At 39.9% G+C, this 19637-nt stretch overlaps 1 protein-coding gene across 1 annotated transcript in view; it reads right to left on the bottom strand.

Annotated features, from left to right (window-relative positions):
• PARD3B (par-3 family cell polarity regulator beta) overlaps positions 1–19637 on the bottom strand; it is a 931426-nt gene that overhangs the window by 169063 nt on the left and 742726 nt on the right. The window contains exon 19 of the mRNA XM_058549666.1: positions 12353–12469. Coding sequence (XP_058405649.1) covers positions 12353–12469 — 117 coding nt within the window. The remainder of the gene's footprint in view (positions 1–12352; positions 12470–19637) is intronic.

Genomic DNA, 19637 nt, shown 5'->3' with positions numbered 1-19637 from the left:
GCAGGAGAGTGTATAACAATGAATTATAAGATAAAGACTCTAATTCAATGGTGATGTGGACTCCTAGTTATGGACCAGGACTTGAGTAACATGGCCTCCCTGAGAGAGCAGCTCCATGGCATCTGGGATATTACAAATGGCTGTTGCCCCTTTTCATGATCCCCCACTTCCATTACATGTTCTTATGCTTGTCCCCTGAAATACAACCTGCACCGCGAATTCTGATTGAACCAGCTCAACATGCAGCACGAAAAAGATCCTCCTCTGATGGAGAATAAGCCAAGGACAGTGTGTTTCATTTATACGATCCAATTCAGTTTTCCCTATAGAGGCAAGTCTTTCATTTTAAAAGGTTGAAACGAATGGTACTTAAAAATAATTTCAACTGGTTAAATTTAAGCCAACGGAAAAGGATGGGGGCAAAGGCCCGAATAAAAAAAAACTATCTAGGCTCATGGCATTTCCATTTGTTTGTGAAATGGATGCATTTCATTGACTGTAGGGACTTGTCTCCCAGGATCTCGTTCAGCGATAGGGAAATAGGTGTCAATGGTCCTGATGGGCCGGCCACCGTGTGTCAACCATCCATTTCAATCGTTCTACTGCCAGTTACAAATGACCTCATGCTTCTTGACACCATTTCATAGCCCAGGGGAAAGTCTTATTTTTCTGAACTATAAAGATTTGTCGACCATTGATTTAGCCTATTCTAGCTCTTGGTTCCATTCTAGCAATTATTCACTTGAAAAATAAAATTAAAACCAGTGCAGTTTTATATTTGTTCATTCATTCATTCATCCATTATTCAACAACTGCTTACTGAGTGCCCACTCTGTGAAATATAATGTATTAGTTGCTGAGAGAAATAGGAAAACGATTATGATGTAGTCCTCACCTCAAGAAGATGACAAGCTAGTAAGGGAGATGTGTGTAATCACAAACATCTACAGTTCAATGCAGCAACATAACAACAATAATAATAACAACGTGTGTGACTGTGTGCTAAGCACTGCTCTAGATGCTTTAAGGAGTTCATCTTATGTAAATTTCACAGGAACTTTGAGGCTAGATATCATTTCTCCTTTTTTTTTATTCATTTTTTACTTTCCAAATGAGCAAACTGAGGCTGAGAAGGTTTTAGCAAATATGCACAATCACACAGCTAGTGCAGAGGGGAGTCGGGTTTCGAGTCCAATGCTATGTGATACAGATGCTCATTCTCTTTCAAATAAACAGTCTCTAAGAAAAATGGGGAGACCACCGTTGATTGAACATCTCCATGCCTGGCACCATTCTGAATGCTTCACTTCAGTGTCCCATTTAATCCTCACAACAATATTAGGATGTTACGATGGTTATATACCCATTTTGCAGTTAAAGAAACTGAAGATTAGCAAAATTAAGTGACTTGACCCACATTATTTAGCAGAAGAATTTTCTCCAATTTAGGTAGTTTGGGAAGATATGATGGAAGAAGTGATGTTTCACTGAATTTCCATTGATTTGGACCAACTGAAGCAGGAGGAGGGTGTTCCAGGAAGGGAGATTAGCATTAGGAATGGCTCGGAGATTGGAAGCTGTGATGGTAAGCTCAGGAACAGTGAACATTCCAGACTGGCTGGAGACATGGGTCATATTGGCCAGGGGTGGAAGTTATGACTGGAAAAAGCTGGGCTACAGTCAGATACATCCGGCCAAGGAAGTTGGACGGTATGCAGTAGGTAGTAGAGAGCCACTGAAAGATTTGGAGAGAGGAATGACTTTGATCAAAGCTATTATGACTGATCCACTCTTCTCCAACCTGTCATATTTAACAGCTTCAAGAAACCATGATTTCATAGATGATTATTTATTGAAGTTCCTCCAAGAACAGGAATACTTACAGCTTCCGTCTAAACAGCCAATAGTTATTACTGTTTTTTTTAAGGCCCTTTAAAGTGACCTCTTGGAAAAGTAGACTTTTATGCCATAGCCCAAACCACTTCAACCCCTTTAACTCGCACTACTGAAATGAAACCAAGGACACAGTGCAGAAGCAGGCAGGAGTCTGAGCCTGGGAAAGGGGTCAGCTTCCTTTGGCCATCAATCTGAAGTCAATTCAGATGCACCGTAAAGTCCCTAAGTAAACTACAGAGCAAGGACAGACAGGTGGGAGAGAGCCAAAGGGAAGAGGAGATCACGTTCATTCCATTTCCACCAAAGACTGGATTTGAAACATTAGCAGACCAGAGTTACCCCCTTAATGTAACACATATAACGGAAATGCAAATGTGAGGACTCTGTGAATTTAATGGCCATGGTTACAAGTGTTTTCTGCAGTCACACACCCCATGGACTTGGAGAGGTGGCAGTAACCCATGCCACCCCCTCCTCCCTGCATTTGTCTCTATGCCTGCCAGGCACCCGTTGCAGCTAGCTCTCCTCCGCTGCTGTACTGCCATCTCATGCCAAGCTCACTACGCTCGAGGAGCAACTTCCAACGGGTGATCAATAAGAAATGAGGAGAAGCTTCTTGAATAGAAGCATCTGGCATGACTCCCAGCTGGGCAGAGCCTGCATTCAAGTTGGCCTTCTTCACCACGATAGTATCCAATTCAGCAACTTTCACAGATGGTGTGTCTCAGAGCTTTCTGGGCTCCAGAGGCTCCTGGATGGATTATCTGGGGTCTTCAATCCCCCGAACTGGTCAGAAAAATAACACTGAGCACCCAGAGTGAACCAGGTCCTTCACAAACACGACTTTTCACAACAGTGTGAGAGACAGAGTTCTCCTCTCACACATGAGCGCGCAGAGGCAGCTACGTAGCTTGGCAGCACGCTCAGGCAGAGCCAGGTCTTCAACCAGGTCTCACCCACTCCGGGGTCTTGCAACCCTTCCACTTGGCCACGTGCCTCCCCTGGGCCACCCCCTAGGTCAGTTGGTCCCATACATAGCTGTCAACAACAGTCACCTGGGAAACGGCTTTAAAATACACATCCTCAGGCCCAACCACAGATGCATTGAATATCTACAGCATATTTCTGTCTGTATCTACCTTATCTAATTATCTATTCATCTAAAACAGGGTTTCTCAGCCTTGGCACAACTGACATTTTGGGCCAGGTAATTCTTCGTCGTAGGGGGCTGTCCAATGTGCTGTAGGATGGTGAGAAACATCCTTGTTCCATACCTACTAGATTCCAGTAGCACCTCCCTATCGGCATAACAACTAAAAACATCTTCAGACCTTGTCAAATGCCCCCTGGGGGAATATCATTCCCAGTTAAAAACCACTGGTATGAAAAACTGCCCAGGAAACTTGGAAAAAGCATACTCAAAGTTTGGTGTTTGTAAATCACAGGCCTAGGTTAGGGTTTCTACACAAAGGACTGAGGAGGACAAAAGCAGATTCTGGAATACAATAGGTTGACTATCCTTTCAACTTGCAGAATTCGCCAACCTATGCGAACAACAATCTTGGCCTCCAGAGTGGATGTGTCGTCATGGAAGCTTTCCAAAGCAGGACACAACACAGTATACATCCAAATAAGAAATGAAGATGAGACGCTTTAGAAATTCTAGAAAACATCATTTGATTTATGGAAGTTTGATTTGTCCACGTTTTTCAGAGCACTTTTAGCAAATTAAGTTTACTGGTGCACTGCCCAGCCCCAACCCAGTCCACAGTAAATATTCTGGATTCATTTAACTTTTATTTATTCCAACTTTTTCTCTGAAGGAACTTAGCATTTAAAGAGCAATTTATCCAAACGCCATGTATAAAACTGAGGCCTTAAAGGATTATTATTACCATTTCATTTCATGGTAATAAAAAGAAGGACTTTAAGAATACATCCTTGGGGCCGGCCCGGTGGTGTAGTAGTTAAGTTCGTGTGCTCCGCTTTGGTGGCCCGGGGTTTGCGGGTTCGTATCCCGGGCATGGACCTACGCACCAAACATCAAGCCATGCTGCGGCAGGCATCCCACATATAAAGTAGAGGAAGATGGGCGTGGATGTTAGCCCAGGGTCAATCTTCCTCAGCAAAAAGAGGAGGATTGGCAACGGATGTTAGCTCAGGGCTAATCTTGCTCACAAAAAAAAAAAAAAAAAGAAAAAGAATATATCCTAAAAAGTGGTTTATCCAAAGGCATGAAAAAAATGGATAAAGTGGGTATTGGACTGTCATTCCTAAGTTCTGATCACCAAATGGCCTTCTACCTGGTTGTAAGTGCCCAAAGCTTTCATAGAAAATGCTCTTCTCAAATGATGCCACTGCTATACGTAACCTCCATTGAACCAAATACATTCGTATCTCTGATTAGCATAAAATCCAGTGAATTAGCAAAGCTTGTTTATTATATTAATATATTTTTATGTGTACTGTATATTAAAACCAAATATCTAGATCAACAGAATTTAGAACTTCTTTCCAAATTTTTATCAGATCAGATATTCTAAACATTTCTGTGGACTCACTCCAGGTAGTTTAGTATAATTCCTTTTCAGAATGCATTTCAACAGCACTACAATTGAATACAATATAATATGTCACTCCAGGGTATTTGAATATGAGTATCCTTTAAAACACTTTTTAAAGAGCTGGTGTACTTTAATCTTAGAAGTTTGTCTAAGTGACTATTGGAAAGCATGCCTGTCAAGTGATTCATTTTACGTATTAATCCAGCTCAGCTGACAAGTAGTTGCTAATACAGCACTTCTAACATTGATTCAAGTTCCATAAAAGGATTTTGGCTCATAAAAAATGCTGGCATGGCATTAGGATGTAGGTGTTCCCATCCCTCGTCTATAGGAATACAGTAATGTGCCAGAGTTGATTGGTGACCACAAGCATTTCTGAGAAGATGGGTGTTACAAAGACCAAATAAAGGTATAGATACTAAAGCCACCTGCATCCCCATGTCTCATGCCCTCACCCTCTAAATATGAGGCAAATCTTGAGAGATGGCCCCTGAATGGGGGTGTGGGGGAGCCACTCTGCCTTGTGTTTGTGCTCTCCCTCTCTGTTTTTAATTCTTATTCTAGGAAAGGAGGCTATCCTTACCCTAACACAAGCATCCATGGTAATTACTGGGATATAGCAAATCTCTTTTCATTCACTGAGATGGTTAGTACTATGAAAAACAGAAATCTGATAGCTTCTTTCTGTCAGCATAAAATGAGAACATGACCTTGTCCTGAGAAATACTATCTAGTAATATTTCTCATAACTTCCATGAAGTGATGATCTAATAAGAATCTAAAAGTAATTAACTGGATCTCTTTTAGCCAACCAAAGCCTTATTCAAATACACATTTTTATCAGGATTCTAAGGGAGCCATAAATTGGGGTATTTTGAAAAACTGGGATCTAATCCAGCACATGATCTGATCAGGGTTCAGTGGTAATAATAAATTGGGTCTATTAAAACTGGGAATCATTCCAACATTTTATTTTGCCCACACCACAGGATCTAGCAAATTTTACTGCAAAAGACAAGGATATTCAGTGAGGAATGAAACCATGCTGGATTAATCATTTGTATGTAATCATGACAAAACATGGGTGTTTTCAACAGTTTAAATAGTGCCAAAGTTTAAGTTCAGTAAATAATTAATTATAGAGAGTCTCTTGGCAAATTAAAGAAATCAACTTTCTGATTTCTTTAATAAAATATGCACTCTTCTTAGGATACATTAATGAGAAAATTCTATCAATTCTTTTGTTGCTCTATGTATTTAGGAGGATAATACTTATGTAGGTTACAAGTAAAATATTAATTGAGAATATACTTTCCTTTTCTTTCTTAGAATATAATAAGCATCTTCATTTTTCAGTATGAACAAATGTTGGATAAACTCTAGCCTTATTCTGGTTTTCATTTCAATTTCCAGTAACATAAAAATCTCCCATAATTAAATAAAATGCTGAGAGGTTGGGAATAGATTTTCACCCACTTGTACTCTCAAACTGTATAAATGGTTTCTGAATGTTTTTATTTCTCTAAGCTGCATTTCGTTTATGTGGGGAACTTGCAGCTGCATAATTAAATCGTGGTTTGCCAAATATCAAAAACACATGTATTGATTTAAACTAAGGGAACAGGCCACAAGCAGCTCAGCTGATAAGGCCAGGGAGAAGCCACTGCAGTTCTTGGAAGGCTTCCTAAAGGAAAGAAAACTAAGAACCTTGAATTCAGACACTGAAACCGACTAACTTTCCTAAATCTTAGCTTCACTCTCACTTAGGCATTTCGTTCAGGCCAGTTGTTGAAAACAAGAGCCATATGTGCTCATACTTCTCAATGCTGGACCTGGAGAGGTGGCCTCTTTCCCCCTCCTCTCCTCATTTATCCTACTAAGATTCTAATAAAATCTACAAAAATAACGTTTCATTAACACAGCAAATGAGCTCCCTTGCAAAATAAACTCTGACATGGTATAAGAGTCATAGAAGATCTTAGAGTGCAAACTCGTATGTTATTAAAGTCTTCCCCCTCAATTTCAGTAAGAAGTTTCATTTAGTGAAATTTTATTTCAAGGTCAGTAATATGGGACTTTAATGGAAGACAGCCTTTGGTGTCAGTGGAGATTTTTCCCCCAGTACAATAATCCTAAATAAATGAGGGGAACATATTTTTCTTTAACCAACCTGCACCTGACTTTTGAGAAAGTATTAACAATACAAGTACAACATGCACGCACTTAGGTACTTTAGAGGTTCAAGACTGTGGTTAACACTTTGCAGACGGTTACAAATTTAAGTTGAAGTCAGAATTAAACAAAAAAAATACGTTTACCAACTTGTTAAGATAATCTCTTGCTTTCAGCTTACCACATTAATTTATATAATCTGAATGTTTGGAAATGCTAATTTAATTTAGCTTGATAAAAAATTCTAGGAGAAATAATCTTAGAATATAATACTGGATTCATCCTTCTAGCAATGGATATAGGCACTGGAACTAATGTTTTATTATGGACAATCTCACTGAAGCATGAAAAAATGATGAGTTTATTTAAAACAGGGCTTTGCCGCAATGGACTGTTTGACTTGTGTTAGGAGAGAACACACGAGCGGCCCGGGAAATCAAATATGAGACTAAGAAAGTCCAGCACACAATTTGGAGCAGAAACTTGGGCTTATACACTCAGATAAGAACAGCGCATACACTACCATGAACCAACGCCACGGCAAGTTCAAGAAAGGCCGCTCTAGGAAATGCAAAGTAAATGCTTCTGTACTTAGATATTTATGTATTTCTCAGACCCTAAGATCTGAGAAAGATCGTAGAGATCATCTAAGGACAAACGCAGCATCAATAATACACAAGATCATTTTAGGTGATATGTAGCTTAACGTATTTTAACTTACATGGTTTCACATTTATATAATATTTTATTTATTCGAATATATATAAATAAAAATAAGACAACGAAGGTAATATACCAATGACTGAAGTTTATGAAACTCTGATCTAGTTCAGTACTTTCCTGATGCACTAATCTTTTCTCAATGTAATCATCAGCCTCTTATTAGACATTTCCATTGTCAACAAACTCACTGCCTCACGAGGCATGCTAATTGTTAGGATGTTTCCCATCTATTAAGCTGAAGGCTACCTCTCTCACAATAATTCCCCATCAGTATCTTCAAGAAAATAAATGAATGGAAGAACAAGCAGAGAGAGTGAAGAAGAGAACCGATGCTATAAAACACATCTACTTCCTCTTCTATGTGAAAAGTTCTTCAATCAAGTAAAACCAACTAAGTCTTAACTCTGCAGGCTATGCATGCCCAGGTCCTTCAACATTTTTCAAAAGTCAAGGATTTAGTGCTGCGATTCTCTGTGTGAGAAAGAGGCACAGCACAGTCCAGGTGTGGCCTGAGCAGTGTGAAATAGGCATTAGTGTTTCTTCCTTTATTCGTACATGAACTTCCACTAACATAGCCTAGGACTGGATTCAGTTTTTGGCAGGTACAGCCTCTTGCTGACTCATGCTAAACTTACCCTCAACTAAAACCATCAGGCAAATTTCTCATGCATTTGGTATTAAGTCAAATGTTCCACATCCTGTGTTTGTACAGTTCACTTTTGAATTTAAAAGCAAGATTTTACATTTATTCCTATTAAGCTTTTTTATGTTTGATTCAGCCCATTGTTCCAGATGATTCTGTCATTGCAAGCATTACCAACACCTGCAGCTTCTTGGCATTCACAATCTGATCAACAGGCACCACCACTGATGTCAATGCTCAGTAGGCCAGTGTTAAAAATAAATTTTTGAGAAAAACTTTCTTCTTGCAAGCTTATATCGAGAGAATACTCATTAGCAAACTTTGGGTACAGTTTCTCAAATGGGTAATAATCCTTCTGGGTTATGTCATCTGGAGTATATTTCTCTGTGTTATCCACAGGATATCATGAGACAAGGCAGTTCTAATGTCCAAGAGAGCACCCTACTCCTTGTGACGTCCAGGGGTTAGAACAGGGGTTTTCAACCTCCACACTACTGACCGTTTGAGTCGGCTAAGTCATTCTTGGGGGCAGGGGCTGTCCTGTGCACTGCAGGATGTTTAGCAGCATCCCTGGCCTCTACCCAGTACATGGTAGTAGCAACTCCCTCCCCTTCCCAACCCCCAAAGTTGTGAAAATTAAAAAATGTCTCCAGATATAGCCCAATGCTCCTTTGGGGGCAAAATTGCCCCTTCCCGGCTGAGAACCACTGTTCTAGACTCTGCATTCCTCCAGTCTAATCTTGTAACTCAGTCCACCTGTAACGGCCTTTGTGACCTCTTCATAGTTATAGCTGTGAATAAGCTATTCATATATAGCACCAAAACAGTTCATGTCAGGAATTAGATATGCAGATAAATTAAAACAAGATATAGAAATCATACGAAAAATAATGACAGGAATGGAGAGGGATGATACAATCCTAAAATTCAGAGTTGAGGTTAGATTAGCCCTTGGGTAAAACAGTTACAAGGAAATTGAGCCTTCAAACGGGAATCATATGATTTAAAAGGTAATCTATAAGGACTTTTGTACCTGGCTGCTCATCAAGGTATTATTTGGAACAACTGAAATAGACTATATGTTTGACAACAGAAAATAAATGTTATGGTATATTAGTCTCACAGAAAACTAGGCAGACATCAAAATGACGTATTTTCAAAACATCAATGACATAGGGAAATGCTCACAACATAATGCTGTTAAAAAAGTAAGATATTATATATACAGTATGGATATCAAGTTTTCAAAGGAATTATATATATAAGAACTATATATAGGAACTATACACATAAAAAGATCATAAAAATATTAATAGTGGTCACAGAATTATGGTGGAACTATGCATGATTTTAATAGTCTTCTTTATACTTTTTTATTTCCAAAATTTTCTTAATGAACTTACTGTTTTTTTAAGTTCTATGTGCATGGAGGGGTGCTGGGGAAAGTGATCCATTTTCCCTCAGGTGAGTGAGCACTGGCAGAGATTCCTCTTCTGTTTGCAAAATATCGCACCAGTGAGGTAGGAAGCATCAGAGAGGGCACGTGAGAAAGATGACAATATTTTTAGACTGGGTTATTCAATCCTCTTGGGAAAAAAATCTGTGTATCATTTTTCATAGAATAAGAATAGTTTAGTCTAATGTTCCAGCCAAATTCTGTCCCTCCAAGGCCATGGTTTTCAGACTTTAGAATGCTGAAGAAGCATGTTGGGCTTACCTACGAAACACAGATCCCTGGGCTCCAACTCCCAAATTCTGATTCTGAGAATCCGGTGTGGGACTTAGGAATCTTCATTTTTAACAAGCTGCCCCAGTGATTCATTTTGATGCAGGTGGTTCATGGACCATGCTTTGAGTAACACAGCTACAAGAAGTCATGTGATTGGATTTGGATGAGTATTTTTTGGGGGGCGGCCTCTATTTTTGATAATTTCTTCCTGGTTATGCACTAAATAGAGTTGGTATAGACTCTCAGTGGTGTGTTGATAAACTGGCTCTTTGAAAAAACAGACCCTACTTATCACATTTGCCAATTTCTGTGGTGTAAATACTCCCACCATGATCAATTCCAAACTACCAATGGTTTAACAACCAGCTCACAAAATTCTTCACAGCTTAATAATTGTATCTTACAAGCTGGTACAAGCTGGCTTCAGCACTCTACTGTATGCATTTTATTTAAGTGCTTTAAAACCTTTGAAAAAGGGATATGTTAATGAAAAACTATTATATCTACGACGGCTAGGATGAAACAAGCAAGCAATAGGATGGCTTGAACAACTTAAGGTAACAAATTCCAAATGTGTTAGAAAAAAAGACAACTTTTTGAACTTTTACATGCTATTTCTTATTTTATTCTGTTTTGTTCCATGGCCACGCCACAAAGAGTGATACACTCGCTGAGTTCTTTAAGAGTTGTGAATTGGTTTCCTATGGATGATGGAGAGCCAAGAAATGGGACTCCGGGGTTGGGAGCAATGCCAAATGTTCAGCGTTTACCTCCACCCTCTGTGGCCCTCAGCCCCTGAGCTGTTGAAATGCCCTTGGTCATTAATTCTGTAGCACCCAACCATAAAATCAACTCCTCCAACTTCTTCCCCTCGTGCACGATTGAGAAAATGTTGTCTCTAGGAAGCCCATATCAGACGTGTTTTATGTGTTCACGTGTGGGAAGTGACCTAAGTGGAGGCTAACAGTACAGTTCTTTCAAGATTTTGACCAGACACATTTTAAGAAAATTGGACCTGAAGCCTATACAGCCAGCTGAGGCAAATTTACAGCCCTGCTTTTAAGAACAAAACTCCCTCAGGCACCTGCTTCCTAAAGGCAAAACCAGAAAGGAAATGAACTCTAGCTTAAAGACAACCCGCCTTATTTTATGGGTTATCAATTTTCTAGCTGGCACACAGTTCCCTAGCTACTAAGAGTGAATCCCCCAATCCTAAGCAAGTATCAAGCTGCAAAAAAGGGAAGTCTTCATTCTAGCAAACAGCTCAGTTTCCTGAAGACGAGGCAAGGATGCAGAGCCTCAGTGAGAGAAGTCAGGGGAGCAGCAAGATCTACGGTGTGGACTCACCACAGAGAGGTCTTAGCCAATATATGCTTTAAAATCTCAGCCTGAATTCCATTTCACATTACAAGATTCCTGAATCTTGGGCTATGATGGAGGAGTTACTGTTCCTCTCCTGGGGCAGCTGTCAGGGGAGCAGCCAACAACAATGGAGAGTACCTGATTTCCTCAGAGCGGCTCCACCGACCCCGGGACTGAGCTCACCAACCTCTCACAAAGGAGAAAGGACTAAACAGGTTTTTTCCTCACCACTGATAAAGACAGCCTTCTCAGTGGGAATAGACTACAAGACAGCGATGAAAAGTTAACGGTAGATACTCAGCCTGCTCTGTGCTAGAAATTCCCATGAATAAGTCTGATTTTCTTAGTACATGAACTAAAGTATTAAAATATGCACAAGAACTGACTCTTTAAAACCTGTAAGAACTATTGTGACTAATAAGCAAGGGAAACATTGGACCATCTGACTTCATACATGACGAAGTCAGAATCAAATACTTAAAATTATATGCGTCATAATGCGTCATAATCTCAGTCTTTCTCCAAGCTTCAAGTCGTTGTGAAGGCAAAGACTTTTCAGGATAAATATGAATATTCAATTACATGTTTCAAAATCAGACATTTACACATCTACTTGAGATAGTGCCAGAGTTAACATCAAAGACATGTGAAGGACCTCTTGTCCAAATGGAACATTAAGCTCCTCAAACAGGAGAACTCAGCCCTTGCAAACCATCATTATTTCAGTAAATGAAACCAGCCCTTTAACAGATGGGCGACGTCCTCTGTAACGTGCTGATAGCCTAACAAAAGACACCGGCTTTTTAGAAATGAAGGACATGTGCTTCTCAAATTACAGCACCCAAATGGGTTTAGCAGAATAAAATTAAGAAGGCATACAACAGCTTGACAAAAATTAGGAACAGACTACGGAAATCTGATCGTTCTAAACATCAATATCAAAACGACCCTTTTATTTAAAAAAAAAAAAAAAACTCATTGTTTAAACCATAGGGAAAATATGCATTGATATAGTCAAAACCAGGGGTAGCATATTTTGGAATTATAAGGACTGATATAATATAAACTTGAAGTTACATTTCTTCTCAAAATATAGCAAAAATTCCCCAGAAAGGCAGATTCCTTTTATATCAAGTACCTTTCCTTTTGTATCAGTCAACCTGTACACTTCTCGAAATAACATTTCTCAGTTGATGGACACAGTAACCAAATTAAACAGGGAGGCTGGCTCAGAAAAGATGGGGGCCCAGCACCCCTGCTCACCTTGCACGTTCCTCCCTCATTGTTTCCAGCTCCTCCTCTCTCAGGCCACCGTGCTTGTGCTGCAGAGGGTGTTTCTGTTCCACCTTCCCACCCTTATCCTCTTTCTTCTTTCCAAATCTAGTGAAACATGAAGAAGATGGTTGTTAATAATCATTGTTTTTTGTGGTAAATTTAAGATATTTATTAGATGAACTCATTAAACCATAATGCTTTATTCTAAGTAATACAAGATCTTATGCATAAAATGGAAGTAAAATAAGATATCAAAAGCAGAAAAATAATACTGTTACTGGATTCCTCTCCTTTCCTCCCTTCCTTCCCTCTTTCCACTCAGATGTTGATTGTGCAGCAGGCACAAAATCATGTGACTAAAGACTAAAAATTTCAAACCATTAATTCAGTAGAGATTAAAGAACTGAAAGGTTATCATTAATATATAACCAAAAACTGACCTCCTAAACGGGGCTCCAGAGCTCCAGACGGCCTGGACATTCCAAGTTAAACTCACGGGATTCTATAATGATGGTGCCGCAAGGATCTCACTCGACACCAGGTTCAATACTCTCATCTTACAAATGAAGAACCCAAGGCTCTGGGAGGACTCGGACCTTGGCCAAGACCACCCAATAAGTTCAAGGCAGGGACTCCGGTCGCCCCCTACACTGCACTCTTCCTTCATGCCACATCCACTCTCTCCTGTAGCCCCACTTCCTAAGTCAGCCCAGGGTCAGTGCGCTCAGAGCACTTCTTGGAGCCACCGTATCTGTGGTTAACTGAGCACAGTGGCTATTATGATACATTACTCTTTTTCCTCCAGCTTTGTTGAGATATAATTGACACATAACATTGTGTAGGTTTAAGGTGTACAATGTGTTGATTTGATACATTTATAAGTTGCAAAATGATTGCCACCACAGTATTAGCTACCATCTCCATCCCATTACATAGTTACCATTTCTTTTTTGTGGTGAGAACATTTAAGATCTACTGTCTTAGCAACATTCAATTATATGATACAGTGTTATTAAGGATAATCACCATGCTGTACATTAGATCTCCAAACTTGTTAATCTTACAACTAGAATTTTGCACCCTTTGACCAACATCTTCGCATTCCCCACCCTCCAACCCCTGGTAACCACCACTCTTCTCTGTTTCTCTGTTTGTCTTTTTTTACATTCCACATATAAGTGAGATCACACAGTATTTGTCTTTCTCTGTCTGACTTATTTCACTTAGCATAATGCCCTCAAGGTCCATCCAAGCTGTTGCAAACAGCAGGATTTCCTTCTTTCTCGTGGCTGAATAATATTCCATTGTGTACGTGTGTGTGTGTGTGTGTGTGTGTCTGTCTGTCTATACACACACATATACCAAATCTTCTTTATCCATTCATCTGTTGATGGACATTTAGGGTGGTTCCATATTTTGGCTATTGTGAGCAATGCTGCAATGAACATGGGAGTGCAGATATCTCTGCGAGATCCTGATTTCAATTTCTTTGGATATAAACCCAGAAGTGAGATCATTATTAATTTTTTGAGGAACCTCCATACTGTTTCCATAGTGGCTGTACCAATCTGCATTCCCACCAACAGTGCACGAGGGTTCCTTGCAATGATGATACTTTAAAAGAACATTGTGTTTCCTTGGCACTTTTGGGAAAATAAAACTGCACATTTGAAATAAAAAAAAAAAAAACACTGCAATTAAATTATTACTAGGACACATTCTTAAAGGACAGGCATTATTCCCAACAGATACTTTCTTCAGAAGCAATCTCCCATGGTCTTGGTATCAACACACATGAAAAAGAAAATGACTTGATGCTCTGCTAATAATCAGGAAAAAAGTCACTCAATTATGCCTATTCTTCAGTTAATCCTAAAAGTGGGTAAATATTTATTTCTTTCTGGATTGGTTTCAATCCAAAGCAGAGTCTGTTAGTCAAGTGGCAGCTCTGAAAATCACATGTAGAAGACGTCACTGCTAATATTCCTATTTCTGTTGTTATCACAGTACAGACTGCATCCTGCTTTCCTCAGAAGCCTCTCCCAGACTTGACTCTTCTGCATATTTTTCAATTTACAATTTCAATTAGCAAATTCTTTTGCATGACCTTTCTCTCTCCCCATTGCCATCCCTCCATCTGCCTCTGCTCCTACTGTAATTCTTTTGCTGTATCCAGGGCAGTTTTGGGATTTTGGTTGATCAACTATTAGCTTTTAACGCCATCAAGCCCAGCCTACTTTTTTTGGTCTCTTCCTCTCTTTCCTGCCTCCCTCTCTGCATCTACTCCTCTTTCTCACTGAAGAAATGACCGGATATCATTTATAGAAGTAAATATGGAGGAGAGAAAAAATACAGACAAAATATAAGAACATTCAGTTTCAAATATGACTCTGATTGGCTGATACATTCAAGATCTCTCTTCAACCGACAAAGCAGGAGACATGCTACATCATGTGTTTCCCTGAACACACTCATCAGCTTTTCAGACCCACGCAGGAGAGGCTCAGGGGTCAACACGATTACCCCAAATTCCCTAAGTTAATACCTTCGTACATCACTTAGAGAAAAAATTCCCCCCCAAATGTCATCAAATATAGTAATATTTCAGCAAAAAAAAAAAAAAAATATGGTGGGGAATGAGGGTAGAATAATGCCTCAGGAACCTGATAAGGGCAAAAATGTTGCCCAAAACTCCATAGATATTAGGTTTGTTTTTCTCCACGTCTCAAATAGTTTCTTCTAAATTTGGAGGTTCTGGATTTTCTGAGATGAAAGTAGTCTTCTTTTGAAGGGTGAAACTAACCTATGCCCAAGTCTGCCTTGATCTTTTATCACTGCAACCGACAGATTGTTTCTCCTTCCTGCAGCTAACCTGCTGGTACTGCAGTTCAGGGGTAGCTTACTCTCTGTGCTTCCATCATGGCAGAACACGTTTAATAAAGAAAGGTTAGTTGTAAGGAAATTCTGCAAAGCATTTTCTTCTTAGCAAGAACCATCAATAATAGTCAAATTAACGAATTCCACAAATATTACAAATGTTTTGATTTAAAGTTCATGTGATTTATTAAAGTTTCCAATAAGAAAGGCAGAAATTGCTGTGAAATTTATTTCATTAGACAGAGAGAACAGTCACAAATTACCTTATTTGTAAAGTTTTGGTAGGTTCAAGAACAAAATTATAAAACAATAATCTTCAAAAAGACTCCCACATTGCTGAGATGAGGAAATTGAGACCCAGAGAAGTTAACTGAATTTTATTTATTAAGACACTAAAACCTTGTTTTCCGTTTTACAATCAGACAACTTAATTATCAGTGGTGGTGGTGGTGGCGGGGGGAGCTGGGAGAAAAGCATCAGTTTGGTGAATTTTACAAGCCTTTCTTCTCCTTTCCATAGCAGCCTCTTTGGGGGTCATTTCACAGCCACTCTTACTTTCACTGACATACAAAAAGAGGAGCTGGAGAGATCCAGATACATGGATTCATCTCCCCATTAGCTATTTTTGTGAGAAAAGCCATGCAGACCCCAAATGGCTGAAATTACTGCTTTGCATCCTAGGGTTTCAAATTTCCCCTGCATTCCAGGCCTCCCATTATCTATACCTAGGAAATTTGATAGCTGGCCATTCTGGCCTGGGCGCCTTAAGGAAATTGCTTATAGGTCAACCTTGCTTTATATAAAAGATATTTTCCTGAAGAATTCTGTGCAAACATGTGGTTTTAATCAATAAAATCTTAGTTTCCATGTACCTGGGAAGCCTGTTTAAAGAATATTATGATGGATCTTTTTGTAAAGCAGAAAAATCACCTTTCAACATACGCTTTATGTAAATTTAGATTTCCATGAATTATAAGTTTGCTTAAAACACCTGTCCCTGTTTCTATAGAGAGGTTACATGCAACAGCTTCATGGAAAATTAGCTTGCTTGCTTGCTTTCTACTTTCATTCCTGCATTTGTTTTAAAAATACTTATTAGGCATCTATTCTGTGTCAGGCATCGTCATAAGCACTTGGTGTAGTTGATATTGTATTGGGATACAAAACCAGACACTGCTCTCATGGAATTTACATTCTCATAGAGAAGACAGTCACCAACCAAGTATAAATATAATTGTAAGTTGTGAAAAATGCTATGAAGGGTGTTAGGAGAGACAATAGTAGGAAATTGACTGGTTGGGGAAGTCACCAACGAAGAAATGACATTTAAACGGAGACTCTAAGGTTGAGAGGTGGCAGATAAGCCTCGTGGGTGGAGGAAACAACACACGCAGAGGACAGGGGACGGGAAAGGCGAGTGCATTTCAAGCAGTGAAAGAAGGCCCAGCAGCTTAAGCGAGGAGAAAGGGAGAATACTCGCACAGGATTCGGAGGGAAAGGAGCACGGACCACAGAGCGCAGGTCTGAGAGAAGCCTGCAGTTTAGTCTAAGAGAGGCAGTAGGTCATTTCTTACTAATTCAAGGAATAGAGAAATTCGACAAGGAATCTGGTAGATTTAAAGAGTTGGTGGAAGACAAACAGAGGAGTAACCAAGTCATTTTAAGCAGAAGTGATACAACATGCTGTACATCTTAGTGTAAGACCATCCTGGTTGCTGAAGTAAAAAGCAGCAAGTAAAAGCAGTAAAGCTGATGGGGCCTTTGACAAGAGGGTGGGTGAAAGATGATGGTGGCTTGGATGTGTGGGAGGTCAAGATTTGATCACCCTGAAATCTATCTCTTTACCTTGATTGTTTTCTCTGAGGGACATTTGACCTCCCCCACTAACTGCCTAAAGAATTTGACATGGTGGCTCCTTCCTGGAACAGATCTTCTATCTGATGGCTGTAATATAATGTAAAATAGATGTTACAATAGAAAAGACACCAACAAGCCCATCTTCTCAGAAGTTCTGTCTCTCTGGCCACATTCTCTGGATGGCACTGCAAGGAGTTGCCAGACAAACATTTACATTTATAAGGGAAATCTCCATTTGTAAAGGTATCTCCCTCTCTGTATTGGGAAGAGGGGGGATGGCCTCATTTCTAGAGACTTATCAATGTGGAAGCTGAGGCCTTAAATCTGCATAATAACCTTACTCTTGTTTACTGTGCTTTAGTGGTAATCTCCTATAACTGACTCCCCCACCCCCAACATCCTCCTTTGTCGTTGGCTGAACATGGTATTTAAGACGAGAATTTCTGCTATTGTGTGGAGAAACGCAGTGTCCTTGCTTTGTCCCATGTATACATGTTATTAAACTTGGTATTATTTTCTCCTGCTAACCTGTCTTGTTAATTATTTGGCCAGCCATAAGAACCTTAAGGAAAAGAGCAGAGGGAGATTCTCCCTCTCTCCTGACAGATGACTGGTGGCCATTGAGAAGGGGAGACAGCGATTTGGACATGGTGGGTCAACGGAGAGGCATCATAAGTTCACTTTTAAACATGGTTATTTTAGTATGCCTTTGGAAAATCCAGATGGATGGGCCAAGGACCAGGACAACGTCCTGAGGAATTGTAACATTTAAAGGTTGGCTAGAAGGGCAGGTGCGTGTGTGTGTACAAAATAGACAGAAAAAGAACAGCCAGATGGACAGGAAGAAAAGCAGGACGCTGTGCAAGATGTCCAAGAGAAGCATGCTGCAAGGGAGGAGGGCGTGGTCACAGACGAGGATGCTGCGCAGGGGTCCAGGGGGGCGAGGGGTTGTGGTCACAGACGGGAGGCTGCGCAGGGGTCTGGGGAGGTGAGGGGCGCGGTCACACACCGGGAGGCCGGCAGGGTCCGGAGAGGTGAGGGGCGCATCAGATTTGGCAATTTCATCCCCTTGGCAAGGTACAGTGGAGTGATGTGAGCAGAAGGCAGGCAGGAAAGATCTCAAGAGTAAATGGCAGGAAAGTGTAGCAGTGTGTGTGTGTGTGTGTGTGTGTGTGTGTGTGTGTGTGTGTGTCTGTGTACAACCATTTCAAGAAGTTTGGCTGATAGGGTGGTTGCTGGAGATGGGGTGGGATGTTGAAGAAGGAGGTTTCCAATTTGGCAGATACTGGAGGACTTTCGTTTGCTCATAGGAAGAAACGCCAGAGAGTGTGAGAGGTTGAAGATGGAAGATAGAGGAGAATCAAGTTATTTTCCTTTTTAGGCTGGTAAATTTTACCAGTTTAATCATTTTTAAGTATACAGTTAAGTGGCATTAAGTACATTCACATTTTGTTCAACTATCGACTACCATCCATCTCTAGAACGTTTCATCATCCCAAACTGAAATTCTGTACTCACCAAACAGTAACTCTCCATCTCCCCCACCCCAGTCCCTGGTAACCACTGTTCTACTTTCTGTCTCCATGAATTTGACTACTCCAGGGACTTCATATAAGTGGAATCATACAATATTTGTCCTTTGATGTCTGGCTTATTTCACTTAGCCCAATGTCTTCAAGGTTCATCTATGTTGTAGCATGAATCAGAATTTCCTTCTTTTTAAAGGCGGAATAATATTCCATTGTATGTATATATCATATTTGTTTCTCCCTTCATCTGCCAATGGACATTTGGGTGTGTCCACCTTTTGGCTATTGTGAATAACGCTGCTGTGAACATTGGTAAAGGAAAACAAAGTTCTTGAAAAGGCAAGAGGAAAGAGATATACAGAACCTCTGGAGAGACTGGCCTTAGGTAAACGGAAGGAGACTCAGAAAAAGCAGCAGCTAGGAGGGGAAACGAGTTTGTTTATACAGCTGATTAAGGGGAAGAGGAGGAGTTCCCAAGTAATTAATTTATCAGTGAATATGATGTAACATGTATAAGAGAAATGGTTCCTATCTATAAAATGAGATTTCCTGATACAAATTTAAAAATCAAAGAAAATAGAATACACAAAGTGGAAGAGAACCTCAGAAAGGGTTATAGAAAAATACCAAAACCACACCTCACTCAGGTTGCTATTTTGCCTAGGTAGGCAAGCAAAATTGAATAACGGTTCATTCCTTTATTCAGTCATTTACTGAGCAGACATCACACATCACACGGATTATGCACATGGAACTGAACCATTAACAACAGCGTTGTCAGGTAAATGTCTAACTCCTCAATCCAGGTAACTCAACAAGCCCCCAGCATCCTACTGTTTTCTATACAATAAGGATTTTAATTTAATTATTAGTAGTTATCCCCTAATTTCTCAGCAAATATTTTCTTTTGTTTCTGTTTCTTTCCTTGAGTTTTCTAGATAATGAGGACTTTCAAATCCTTCCCGGATTCCCATGTGCCCTGACAAATGATCCAAATTCACAATAGGTAT

The sequence above is a fragment of the Diceros bicornis genome, chromosome 10 (genome assembly GCF_020826845.1).
Source record: "Diceros bicornis minor isolate mBicDic1 chromosome 10, mDicBic1.mat.cur, whole genome shotgun sequence".
Classification (NCBI taxonomy): Eukaryota; Metazoa; Chordata; class Mammalia; order Perissodactyla; family Rhinocerotidae; genus Diceros; species Diceros bicornis.
The sequence above is the reverse complement of the archived record's forward strand: the minus strand, read 5'-3'. Positions and strand labels throughout refer to the sequence as shown.